This window comes from Protopterus annectens, chromosome 8.part0 (assembly GCF_019279795.1).
Source record: "Protopterus annectens isolate FY-2018-M chromosome 8.part0, PAN1.0, whole genome shotgun sequence".
NCBI classification, from domain to species: domain Eukaryota; kingdom Metazoa; phylum Chordata; order Ceratodontiformes; family Protopteridae; genus Protopterus; species Protopterus annectens.
Window position 1 is genome coordinate 1,926,482,697 of NC_056741.1, and position 12,888 is coordinate 1,926,495,584.

A 12,888-nucleotide genomic window follows, 5' to 3' on the forward strand; every position below is an offset into this window, starting at 1 on the left:
AGCAATCTGAGGATGATGTAAGGCTAGATTAAGATTCAAGTTGTTATATCCAGCAATTTTAAAAATGTTTTTTGATATGTTGACAACGTTAAAGGGATGCAGAGCAGGTGGTGGTGATAAAAAGTGAGAGAAGTTCTGCCAACAGAAACCCTGCAATCTGAAAGGGGACACAGATTTTCAGCTTTCCACAAGTAAACAGGACCAGGGAGAGAGTTTGCCAGTGAAACCATTCCCACTGTTTCAAAGAAAAAATGTATGAAAAAGAGAAACACAGAAACTGACTTGCAGAACAAGAAGAAATGTTGATTCCAGCCAGATGACACCACTGAGAGGGTGAAAATCAGGTGGAAGCAACTATAAACTTAAGACAAAGAACAAAAGTATTAATTTATTTCTATTATGGTTAAGTACTTGGACTGTTGAGGCATGAGAAGCAACACAAGGTTTGAATTAGGATGACTGTGTTAGACTAGAGAGAGAACTGAATTAATAGTCTCACTGTTTCAACTGCACATGAAAAGAGTGGAAGACCAAGTGACTGTAAGTATAGCAGATTTCATTTTTGATAAGGTGTTCTGACTTAAATTGCGTCAACTTTGTAAATGTATAAAAGTTTAGTAAATATATGTGAGTGCTGTGTTACAAAAATTAAGCAGTTAGGTGGTAAGACGTAATGAGTAACAAGTTAAGTTGCATTATATACAGTCTAGGAAAAGATGTGTGCTGTGTGAAATGAAAACAGTCTGGTATTGCAGTTGCTGGGATTGAGTTTGACTTGAATTGCTCAAATGAAAAATGTCAAAGTATTAGTAACAGTTTATGTAAATATAATGGATATACATAGATTACTACAAGTAGATTGAACAAAGGGGTCTTTTTTTTGAGCTGAACAGCTTAAAGATGAAAGGAGGTTAAGAAACTGCTGCAATTTTTATATGTGGGTAATCCTAGAGGGAATCTGCAAGACTCATTTTTTCTCCATTTGCAGATGTTTCAGTTAAGCGTAAGCAATTTTCAGGTGTAGGGTGAGCTTTGCAGAGGAAGGTGGCTCTGGTGACGCGAAAGTAGACTGACAGAAGGGATGAGATACACTTGAAATAAGACAATCAGAAACTGACTAGTCAGTGTGTTTTAAGTGACCTTTATAGTGGCTTCTTGAGAGATTAAGTTTTAAGTTCAGAAGGGCAATAGCCTGGAGCTTTCTGAGATGGGAAATTTAGTTAAATGCAAATTCTGCCAAATTGACTGCAGTATGAGAAGGCATTGGATAAGTTAATAAGTTTATTATTTGAATGCTGGTCAAGACTGTCTTGAAGTTTAAAAAAAATGACATTTTATTAAAAATGAATGCAAGTGGTTTTCTATGTTGGTGAAGGAAACAAAGACACTACTCTTTAGAAAAGTTGCAGGCAGACTGGTGCTGTAGAATGAATAGCCTCAGCTTTTTGGTAGGTAAAGCCTGTGCAAGTTGCCATCAAAACAGGACTATCGGCTCCTAGTTGGAAGGGTTGTATTTTTTTAACTGTATATAGTTTTGTGTGCTTTAGAAAGGGAAGGGGTGTTATAAATCTCTCCAAATACTCTCCTTAAACATAATGTTCTCAATCTGTTACTGAAATGACTACCTTTTTATACATAGCTGCTGCCTATGCAATCCACTAAGTTGCAGGTGTGCTTTCTCTTTAGTAACTTCCATCTCTGTAAAATCTTAGAATGTATAAATGTATGTACTGTTTGTGCATAAATGTAAATAGAAATGTAACTACTGTGACTGGAACTTAGTTTAATGCCATGTAAGTAAATGGAGCTTTTCTCCCCTGGCCTCCGCTGAAAATGTTTATTACCCAGTCAGACTTTCTCAGTAAACAAAGGACAAATGAAATAAATTAAAATAAATTACAATACTTGAAGTAAGATGACTTCAACAATACTTGAATTAACATGACTTCAATAAGAGGTGAGAAATTAATATATCAAGGCTGTACCTGTCAACTGTTAGTAACCTGCCAGATGGAACATGTGTACTTTAAATGTCAGACATTTCGTGATATCTACTTGTCAGAATGGCTGTTTACTCAGTATTAACATAGAATGTAGACCTAACTGGGGAAGATAAAAGGTAAAGGGAAATTACCTACATTAAGACGTGTAAAGAGCAAATAATGTGACAGGAAATGCACTTGGACAGGACTTGGATTAAAGATCTTAACTTGATAAGGAAACCGTTTCAGGGTGTGTACTTAGAATGTGAGGGACAAAGAAATAGGCAAGCAGTTATATTAGTAGGGAAAGGGACTTCATTAATAGAATTAAAACAATGGTAGATTTGTGGCAGTGATGGAATTGAGAGAAGGAAGGAGATTTACTTGTGTGTATATTCCCTTTAAGGTGAGTATGGTCAATCTGAGAAGGATTGGGGGGAGAAATAAGTTTTCAACAAGGTATTTTAATTACAGGTGGTGACTGGGAGTTTGATTTGTAATAGTATGTATCAAGGGAAACTACAAAGGAGGTTATAACTTAGAGACAGAAGATGTTTAACAGGAATACGTGAAATTTGGTATGTGGCATGTTTCAGTAACAGCAGCTCAAACAGAATTTGCATATTCTTCAAGATACAGCAAGTAGAGATTAGTGAAATATTTTGGAAATTTATGAGCATCTATGTCAGGATGAAGAATGGGGAAATTTTAAGGAGCAATTACTAGTATTTAAGGTTTAGATTTGCCAGTGTTAAAAAAAAATACTCAATTGTTGATAGGATAAGTAAGAGAGATAAACTGTTATATATAAACAATCCATAGGAAAATCCCTTGGAACAGACGAGTCCTATAGAGGTAAGGAAGAAAGAAATTTATAGACTTGTAAGGCATTATTTAATAATGTAGATGATGTGCCAGTATTCTGGAGGAAAGTTGTAGTACCAGTATTACCAAAAGAGAGGAGATGCCTCACAGACCCAGCATCATATAGACTGGTTTCTGTTTTAAATCATGCTGAAGTATTAAAGGAATAGTAAAAATTACACCAAAGTTGATAAACTTGTGTCATTCTGGTTTTGTATAAGAAAGACATTTGACAATATTAATAGAACAATGATTCGTAGCGAATCAGAACGGACAAAAAAAAAATGATTCAGAGAGAACCTGTACATTAAAATGCCATTGTTTGTGAGCTTTGGTGCAGATAAAGTAGTCCCCATGTTCTGCTGGGATTTCATATGAAAAGCAAAGGCAGCATTTCCATTTCCCACTAAAACAGCGTTAAGGCGACTATGCGAAGTACAGGAGGTGAGAATAAATGTGGGAGGGTGGTTACTATCTGTCAAATTGAGTCTGAGTATAGGAATCCGGCAAGGATTTTCTCTCTTTCCCTCTTATTTGCTTTTATTTGGAGTCTGTAGCAAGATAAATAAGGGGACACTCAAATCCAGGGTTATAGCTGGTTTGGTAATCAATCGAAAGTTGCCTTGTCTGTCAGTATTATATTTATAAAACAAACAATAGACCTGGGAAGGCGTACAATAAAGCTCGCAGACAGTCGAATTCTCTTCCTTTAATGTCACAACCAAAGCACAAAAACAAAGCTCTGCATTAACATTCTGAATTACGTTTTCTTTTGTAAAACTTCATCAGATATGGGCGTGAGCACAGGCAGCAGACTAAGGGAAGCTCCTGCAGGTTGGGACTATATTACAGTTAAGAGAATTCGACTGTCTGCGAGCTTTATTGTACACCTTCCCAGGTCTATTGCTTTTTTAACAAGTAATCTTTGTGGACCTAGTGCAATTTTCTTTGGATTTTTCAATATTATATTTGACAGACCTAGAACAGGATAGCTCACTGATGTGGAATATTTTCAAACAATTTCAGACATTAATATGATACAAATTAAATGAAGATAAAAGCAATAGCAGACTTTTTTTTGTGCGATCAAAAGCTCAGTAGTGTGAATGTTTATGGGGGCATGGCAAAATTGAATACTTAGGGATATGGGTCTAAAATAGTGTGTCATGCCAGCTAAAAATATGGGAGGACAAATCTGAAGATTAGAAAAATGAGACTGTAAGGTTATGTTATGGGTTGGGATAATAAGATACATGCATTAAACTTGTTTACACTTCCTTTGGTTATATACTTGGGCCAGGCATATTCTTAGCCAAATGAAATGTTGTGGATGACAATAAGGAACTGGGAGAGTATATTTTGCAGAAGAAAAATGGCAAAAGTTAAATGGGATAACTATATATATATATATATATATATATATATATATATATATATATATATATATTATATATATATTAGGTTTACCAGCAAAATGTCGAATGCACATTGACGAATGTCCATATTTATCGATACCTTTAAGTGAAACCCATAATGCCGATGTTTCGAAATGTCACAAAAACACTGAATACAGACATTCCCGACTGCTCTACACGTAAAAACAAGTGCTAACATGGGGTCAAAAGGGGGGCGAGATTTTGCAGTTCAGAGCATCTGTATTTGGCATTTAACAGTTGCAGGTTGGAGTTTGCATTTGCAGTGTCTCGCAATGTGCGCTCGACATTTTCATGGCAAACTATATATATATAGATATATAGATAGATGTAGAGAGAGAGAAATAGATGACATACATGGCAAGATTATAAAACTCCATCAGAAGTGCATAGAAAGGACAGGGAAAAGAGAATGGACAAATTATGAAGGAATGTAAAAATTTTAAAGCACCTATGCATTCAACAAATGTCCAAACAGCTCAGGATATTTGGATATAAATGCATGCATGTTCCCTCAAGTTTGAGGCAAGTGTTGGAAATATGAATGGAGGGCCACAACTTTCATCTCTCTCTGTAAGGTGGGACCATAAACTGATCCCAGGAACTACAGACCTATCAGTCTACAAGTCTATTATACACAGCCATGGAACAAGTTATCATGGAAATTATCAACAAGAACATTGACAACCTACAGACAATGGACCCATACCAGTTTGGCTTTAAGGGAAGGTCTTGCCTACTCAGCCTGGTAGACTACTTTGAGCAGGTCACCAAGACTATGGATGAGGGGAGAACTGTGCATACTGCCGGCCTTGATCTGGCCAAGGCATTCAGTGCAATACCACAATCTGGTATTATTGGCAAACTCCCAGAATTAGGCATAAATCCCTACGTAAATCGCTGGATTGCTGTCTGGCTCACAGATAGGACCAAAGAAGTCAAGATCAGTGATTCCACCTCCACCAGGAGACTGGTCAGCAGAGTACCCCAAGGCACTGTGTTAGGCCTGCTGCTGTTTGACATTTACTTCTTGGAAGTAGCGGCCAACATCAAAAGCTTCTGGATCACCAAGTTTGCAGATGACTGGTAATTATGAGCTATCACCAAGTTTGCAGATGACTGGTAATTGAGCTATCATAGATTCCCACGTGACACTGCCATACTCCAAGAGGGTATACCACAAACAAATGACTGGTACCAAAGCCACAGATTAAAACTCAACACAAAGAAATTAATTATAGAGTCCTTAGAGAAACCTTCCTCCCAAGCTAATTAGTCTGATAAAAAACAGTTGAGACAGTAATTAGGGATATGGGAACATATGTAGTCCATAATCTGGCCTTTGAACAACACGTTGCCAAGACAGTAAGAAAATCATTTTTTGTTGCCCAACTCATAAGCAAGGGTATGGCATCTAGGTCCAAGGAAGTTATAATACCACTCTACTTAGCCCTTTTCAGACCCATCACTGAGTACAATTCTCCCTGTGGCATGTACCTAACTGGACACTAGCAACAGTTGGAATGCCCTCAAAGGTACCTCAACAAGAGAATCCAGGATATCAAGTCTTGGATATTTTTGTTATACTCCATTGCCTGTACTCAGGATTATATGAATACATTTGATGCGGCAACAAGCAAAATTCTTAAAGAAAAAGCGCTAATTTTCTGGCATCAACTGCTACACACTGGTTCTATCAGTGGAAGAAATTAAAAATTAAATCTGGACAGTAGTATGTGGCTAGCAATACAATATATAAGGCAATATGTTATAAATAGATTGCTATTCGACAGAATGTCCCTAAATTTGTTGAATATCTCATTTACTTAACATTTTCTATGGACAGTATGACTTATTTATCAAAAATTTATAAAATTAAAAGCACTAAAATATATTATAAAGAAAATTTGGGGGGGGGTCGAAAATAAAGGACAACAATGGGATTCTGTTATTAAATGCTCAACTTCTCCATCTTTTTCTCCCTTTTTACTGTCCCTGCTATGAGTAAACAACAATACAGCATTTAAAATATTTTAAAGTGACTTTCTCTCCACTAGAACAGTACCTTACCGTACTGTGGTGGTTTCACTTTCAAAAAACTTTTGTCATGCCCTGTGCCTGTCTCCAATTCAATGATGTCATCAAGGCCACTGAATACAGGTGGTTTTCTGGCCATTTCCCTCCCCAAACCAACATCACCACTGCTGTCCTAAAAAAAAAAAAACCCATGCTGGCAGGCGTCAGCTCCCTGGTCCTTCCCATACTTGTACAGAAAGTAAAGGCTAGAACAAGAAAACAGTACACAAGTCAAGTCTCCTGCTGTGAGCTGTCAATCACAGCAGGTAACAGATCAAATTACCCTTAGCACTTTGACAGCTAGGGAAGTTAGTTGTGAAGGGGGATGGGAGATGAGTCAAAGTAGTAAAATTCAGGCTTCACAAAAGATTGCAGTTTAGCCATTCTAAAAAGAAGCAGCAGTAAAAAGCACTTTGAAAGTCTGTTCTGTGGCATTTGCACGGTTTGTGTTTTAAGTAGTCATTGAATGGCATAATAATGTTACTTAAAACTGACTGAAAGACAGCAGTGTATGCATGTAAAACCAATGAAGTGACAGGAGCTTTAGGAGGAAAGAGGCCTGAGTGATGTATTCTTTTTTACAGACAAGTACTGCATTGTGGGATACCTAGAGGCAGACTAAACAATCAGAATTACTTCAAGATGCCAGACCCCAGGTTATTCGACTCCGAAATTACGTATAAAAATATTTAAAAACATGTAAATAGTCCCAGAGTTGTGTTAAAATGTAGGAAACACCAAACCATGATGAATTTTTTTTTATTTTACATTTGTTTACCAGGAAGGTCCAACTGGACAGAGCTGTCCGTTTTCAGCAGAGGCCCAGGGAGAAAAGCTCCAGAACAATTGCTAACATACTATACATAAGATATTTGCACATTCAGTTATAAAAATATAGCAGACAATGTATGATTGCATAAGATGTTTACATAAGCATAGTGGTTTAGACATGCAATTAAAAGTATAGTGGGTAGTAACATTTGATTGTTCATACAGTATGTTTAGTTGATAATCTTGGATGTACTGAAGATAAGACATGAAAGGATAAACTAAAGGAGGAGGAGAATGTAGACAAGTTCATATGAGGTGCATTGACATTTTAAGGGAAAGCTTTTCAACTTAGTCTAGGGGAGAGTTAGTGGGTATAGATGGGGCAGTGGGGAGTAGGGGGCAATGAGTTGGTAAGTAATGTGTGATAATATATAGTGCATCTGTGGAAGTTTTAAAGAGGTTGGATAGTGGGTAGGGGAAAGGAGTTAGAATATGTCAGCCAGGTGCTAGGCAGTTACAAGTAACGTAATAATATATAATGCATCTCTGGGAGTTTTAAAGAGGAGGTTGGATAGTGGGTAGGGGAAAGGAGTTAGAATATGTCAGCCAGGTGCTAGGCAGTTACAAGTAACGTGTAATATATAGTGCATCTCTGGGAGTTTTAAAGAGGAGGTTGGATAGTGGGTAGGGGAAAGGAGTTAGAATGTCAGCCAGGTGCTAGGCAGTTGCATGTCCAGGAGTTGTTTAGGTGGGAAATGAGCTGTTTTTTGAAGGTGGTTTTATTAATAATAAACATGTTTTTTTGAGTCTGTGGGTGTGGTTCTCCTTTAACAATGAAGCTCCTGATTATGTTAAAAGACTTGATACTTGCTTCTCCTTAATGTGCTTCCATGTCAATTCAATGGAAATTATTTGCCTGGAAATTTCTTCATAGGTTTTTTCTGACACCACATAAATTGGTTGTTGATGTAAAGCAAAACTGAAGGCAGACTGACAACACTTTTTTTTTTTTTGATGGTCAACTACTTGAATCATTTTGGGATGAGGAAAATAATTTTTTCCAAACAGTTTTTAATGACATTTTCATTTATGTAAATCTTTACTTTTGTTTAATGCTGTCATTCCACAATGTGTCTCTAGAGCAAAATATTCACTTCTATGGATTTCTTTAGCCATTGCACGCAAGACGATCACAGCAAACGAAGAGTGAAGCATCTCCAATTTTTAAAGATTTTAGAAGTATTGTGCTATCTGTATCTTGGATGGAATTATCAACTATCAGGAAAAGAACTGAGAAGATCAGTACTTATTACAATTTCTGGCAAAAAGTGGTGGAAATACTGGAGAAAAATGACCGCTATATGATTGTATACTATACGTTGAAGAGGTTTTTTTTTTTATCATATCAATTTAGGCACCCCTGTAAATAGTTTTTGTTGGTTATGTATTTTTATATTGTGTTAATGTATGTTTAGTTTGCTATGATACTGTGAATCATTCTTGCTTTATAAAATTCAATAAAAAATGTAAGGAAAAAAAGCTGCAGGGGAATATACCACATCAAAATCCTTTATTAATGAATTATTAATGGTGATGAAGTTTACTATTACTGTGAATAAAAGGGGCTTGCAAAAAAGGCAGTCTTGCCTGATCTGGACATTCTTGAGAGTGAGCATTCTGAAGACTGATCTTTTCATCACCTGAAGAATGCAGTCCTTTGTTTTGTTTGGTTATGCAGTGCAAGGGGAGATCTGACGAGTGGGTGCATTTTCATTACTCTTGTAGGATGGATTTATGTTGGCACTTCTACCTTCTCTTCTGATTCCACATGACATTCCAAAATTTAGAGGGGGACAGGACCTATCCTTGTGGTCCCAGAATGGTCTGAAAGGATGTAGTTTTGGGCTTTTAGAGCCTTTGTAGTACAAGTCATTGAAGGTCCCCTTGATTGGATGTGGCAGCTTGCTCCTCCTCCACAATTTGCCACTACTAGAGATTTTCTGCTTCAACTAGATCTTCTAAAATGGGTCCTGCAAGTGACTGACACTACAAGAAAATGTTCCACCTGCCAGACTTCTGTTAAGTGCAAGTGATTCTACAGTTGGGCAAAGAGGTTATTCTGTGCATCAGTGGATTAGATTACAGGAGAAATAATAGTGACCTTTCTAAGGCATCTGTTGGTTTTCAGTTATTTCACAATCAAGATGCATGTTTCCAGCATCTCTGAACATCACTCCCCCTGTGGAAGGGCAGTATTGTGGTCAAGAGCTGGTTGGTTGAGTAGTCACTGAAAGGGGTTTTGCAGTATCATCTGCTTCTGAAACATCCTCCTTTACCTTGAAACTTGAATTTTATGAATGAGAGACTTGCCTATTTTCTAAACTGAATTGATGTTACTTACCTGAAAGCCATGTCCTATAAGTTGCTTTTCTTGCTGGCTGTCATCTCAGCCTTCAGTATCTTTCTGCTGTAGATCCTTATTTCTAAGAAACCCTGTTTATTTTTTTAGAAGTAACGAGTGTCCTTTAGGACTAACCCTCATCTCAATATTGATGTCCTAACTGTTCTTAAACTAGTTTATTCATCATCTTTCTTTTGGAATACTGAAATCCAGGGAATAACCAGCTCTTCATATGTTGAACGTGCTCCCGAATTTCATGTTTTACTTGAGGGGAGTTGCACAAGTTTTGAAAGATGGACTTCTCTAGGTATGAAGGGTTTCTGTAGTGACTTAGTTAACCCTCTCTCACTAGGATTCTAGCTGTATTGTCTTTTTCATCTGACTGGCTGTTGGAATTGACATGTGCAGAAGTCCACTCCAACTGTATGGCTAGTTCTTTCGCATACTTTCAGAATTGCCCAGTGGAGACATTTGAGCCCATCACTAGCTCATCATTTGCAAATTCAATGAGCAGTCTGGATATGATTCTAGGAATCTGACCTCCTTCGGCACCTTGATGCTTCAGGACTTTGCTCAATGAGCCACTTGCCTTAGACCTTCAAACTCTCGGGGAGATTTAGTTTTCACCGATTTGATTCTTTCCAGTAGCTGCCCAGTGCCTGGAGCCTTTCTGAATTATATGTATGTAGATATGCACCACTCTGTCATTTTTGTGAGGAGACCATCTGCAGTGAATACTTGTTACACTTCAGTTACCTCCCTCTGCTTTGGCAGTCTGTCTCAGTTCTTCAAACAATTCAGGTAAATATGTAGTTATATTCATGTCTTTCATGATGTGCTTAATCAGTACTTGGAGGTCAGGAGACATGTAATAGCGTGTCACTGATGGGCAATGCCATGACTACTGATGAGATTTCAGAAATGTGCTTATCTTAAGGATCCCATCAGTTTCCTGCTGCAAATGGTTGTCTCACAGTATTCACATAAATGTTTCTCACAGTTTACTTGACATTTTTTTAAGACTACATGCTAGTTATTTGAGTACTTAACAGTTAATGCTAATTTTGCTCTTTTTTTTCCCTTTTGGAAACCCTTAATTTTTATGTGAAGACTTCTTTGAGGTTTCCAGGAGTTCCCCTCTTCTTCAGATTGCCCCATCTTTTAGAAAGAGAACTTGTAGCTCAGAGTCCTCCATGGACTGGCCTATGGCTCCCTATTCTTTTCCCCCAGGAATTCCTAAATGGATATTTCAAGAAGGAAGTGGAAGAATCCTGCATCCTCCTCCTCGTGTCATGTAGACTGTAGTCAAGGTTGATATAAATTGTCCTTCTCTTAAAGCAAACTATAAGTCTCTGATAATGCCATATCTCCTTTATAAGTGTGTCCTTCATTTTATGCTCTGGTGTCTATCTTCCCTGTCATAAGGTGATGACTTTGCATCCTACAGTACAATTAGCTGATGCCACGTTTGACACATCGACATGCCTTCAGTACCAATCCCAAGCAGGAATTGCTATGAAAGAGATCTTTTTGTCCACCATCTGATGATTATAGGTTATTCCCATCTGCTTGATGACAGCCGGTCTGTCTAGAGGTGCAATTAAGTACCTTATGTTGATTATACTTTTTCTGTTGCTAGGGAGTCTTCATGCTGTTTGGATTTAAGTGTTTCCTTTTTGTAGTTAAGACTGTGTCAAGCAGTAGTTTTTAGTAATTGGATATCTTCTAAAAAGTATGTTTTTGCAGAATGCCACCTGTCTGCTAAGTTAAGCATTTTGTGTACTTCTCTAAAGAACATATTTCAATATGTGTAGGACTCTGGGTCATGATTATTTCAGCAGTCTGATAATCCATTACATGCCTTGCCCGTCTGTCTGTTTCATATTCCCAGATGGTTGTCCAGACCCTTATTGGAGACTGTAAAGCAAGCATTATACTTGAAAAGAAATGGATTCATGTATGATTTTTGTAGGCTGGCAAAAGTTTGAGTGCTGTATTGGTGTTGACTTTAGGTAACCAATATTTAATGTACAATGCATGCGTATTTGTTCTGTGGTTGCTGACGTGCTATGCATTTAAGCTTGGGAAATGGGTTAAGCTGTGCTGCTTATCTGCAAAGATTTAAGAAAATGTAAATGTACATCAGTATGCTGTTATGTATTAACTTAACAGTAAAATGTCTTTTAGGTGGCGTTCATTTCCCCAGTGGAAGGAAATATTTACTTGAAGCTTCAGTGCCAGCCTCACTTAGCTGTGGAACATCAGGGATTTTTGGTGCGTATGATGCATGTAACAAAAGACATTGTTTGCTTTATTCTTTATTAGAGAAATGATGACACAGGGAATTCATAGCAGAGTTGTATGAGATTTTGCAAAGGTAGTAAAATAAGGTTTGTACTTGTATTACAACGATAACATTTAGGCAATTCCAACTATGATGTAGCTATTTTTCTGGTAGTGCAAGTTGCATTTTAGTGCATTGACTACTACCCCAGCAGCTTATAAAAAATGTCAGATCTAACACTAGTCTTACAGCTGACTTAGTCCTTTTCATCAGTCACATTCGGGCTTTTTTTTCTTGTAGGAAGCTTTGGTACTTGTTAGGGTGTGTGCCCTAATCCAGAATACCTTGATGTCAAATGTTGACTACATAAGCATTCCTTCCCATTGAAACTCGTACTTCAGATTTTGGACCTAAAGCAGGTCACTGAAAAGCTCCTGCATTTGACAAGGACTCCTTGAAAGTAACTTTTGTATACTTAATCTATATGACACCATACTAGAGCTCGTTCCTGGAGTTGGTGTTCGCAGGGAATTCCTGTCACTCAGGTGCCTGTAGAGAGTCTAAAGATTTAGATGTCATTGTCTTGGAGATGGGCAAGCATAATAAATCCTTCCCACTCTACAGCACTACCTGTACTCCAGATATCCCATCTTTTAGAGAGAGACCTTGTAGGTCACAAAGTCCTTTATGTACTGCTCCAGTCCCTATTCCTTTCCCCAGGAATTCTTGCATGCATATTTGGTGAGGGAGGAGTTAGAAACCTGCATCATCCTCCCAAGTCATGCAGACTAGTCAAGGTTGTCATTTTTCAGCCTAAAAGGTTCCAGACACTGCTTCAGCAGCCCCAAGAAGTTGGACAACCCTGCATAAAAGTCACTAGTTGAATATAGCAAGTCCTGTAGCTGACTCTTATGGTAATATCATTGTCCAGCGTCAGTCCCAGAAACCACACGTTTCTTCCCTAATACAAATAATCTAAAGCTATGGATTGGTGTGAGATGTGTACTCACTCCTTTACTATGCTGGTTTTTAAGGCACTCAGCTAGTCCACGTGATTTGCGGAATGGCTTCTGTGCC

At 37.7% G+C, this 12,888-nt stretch overlaps 1 protein-coding gene across 4 annotated transcripts in view; it reads left to right on the plus strand.

The window, feature by feature from the left end:
- LOC122809727 (anillin-like) overlaps window positions 1–12,888 on the plus strand; it is a 1,124,352-nt gene that overhangs the window by 1,042,236 nt on the left and 69,228 nt on the right. For all 4 annotated transcript variants that reach the window (XM_044081431.1, XM_044081433.1, XM_044081432.1 and 1 more), the window contains one exon: window positions 11,715–11,801. In XM_044081431.1, the coding sequence (XP_043937366.1) occupies window positions 11,715–11,801 (87 nt within the window). The remainder of the gene's footprint in view (window positions 1–11,714; window positions 11,802–12,888) is intronic.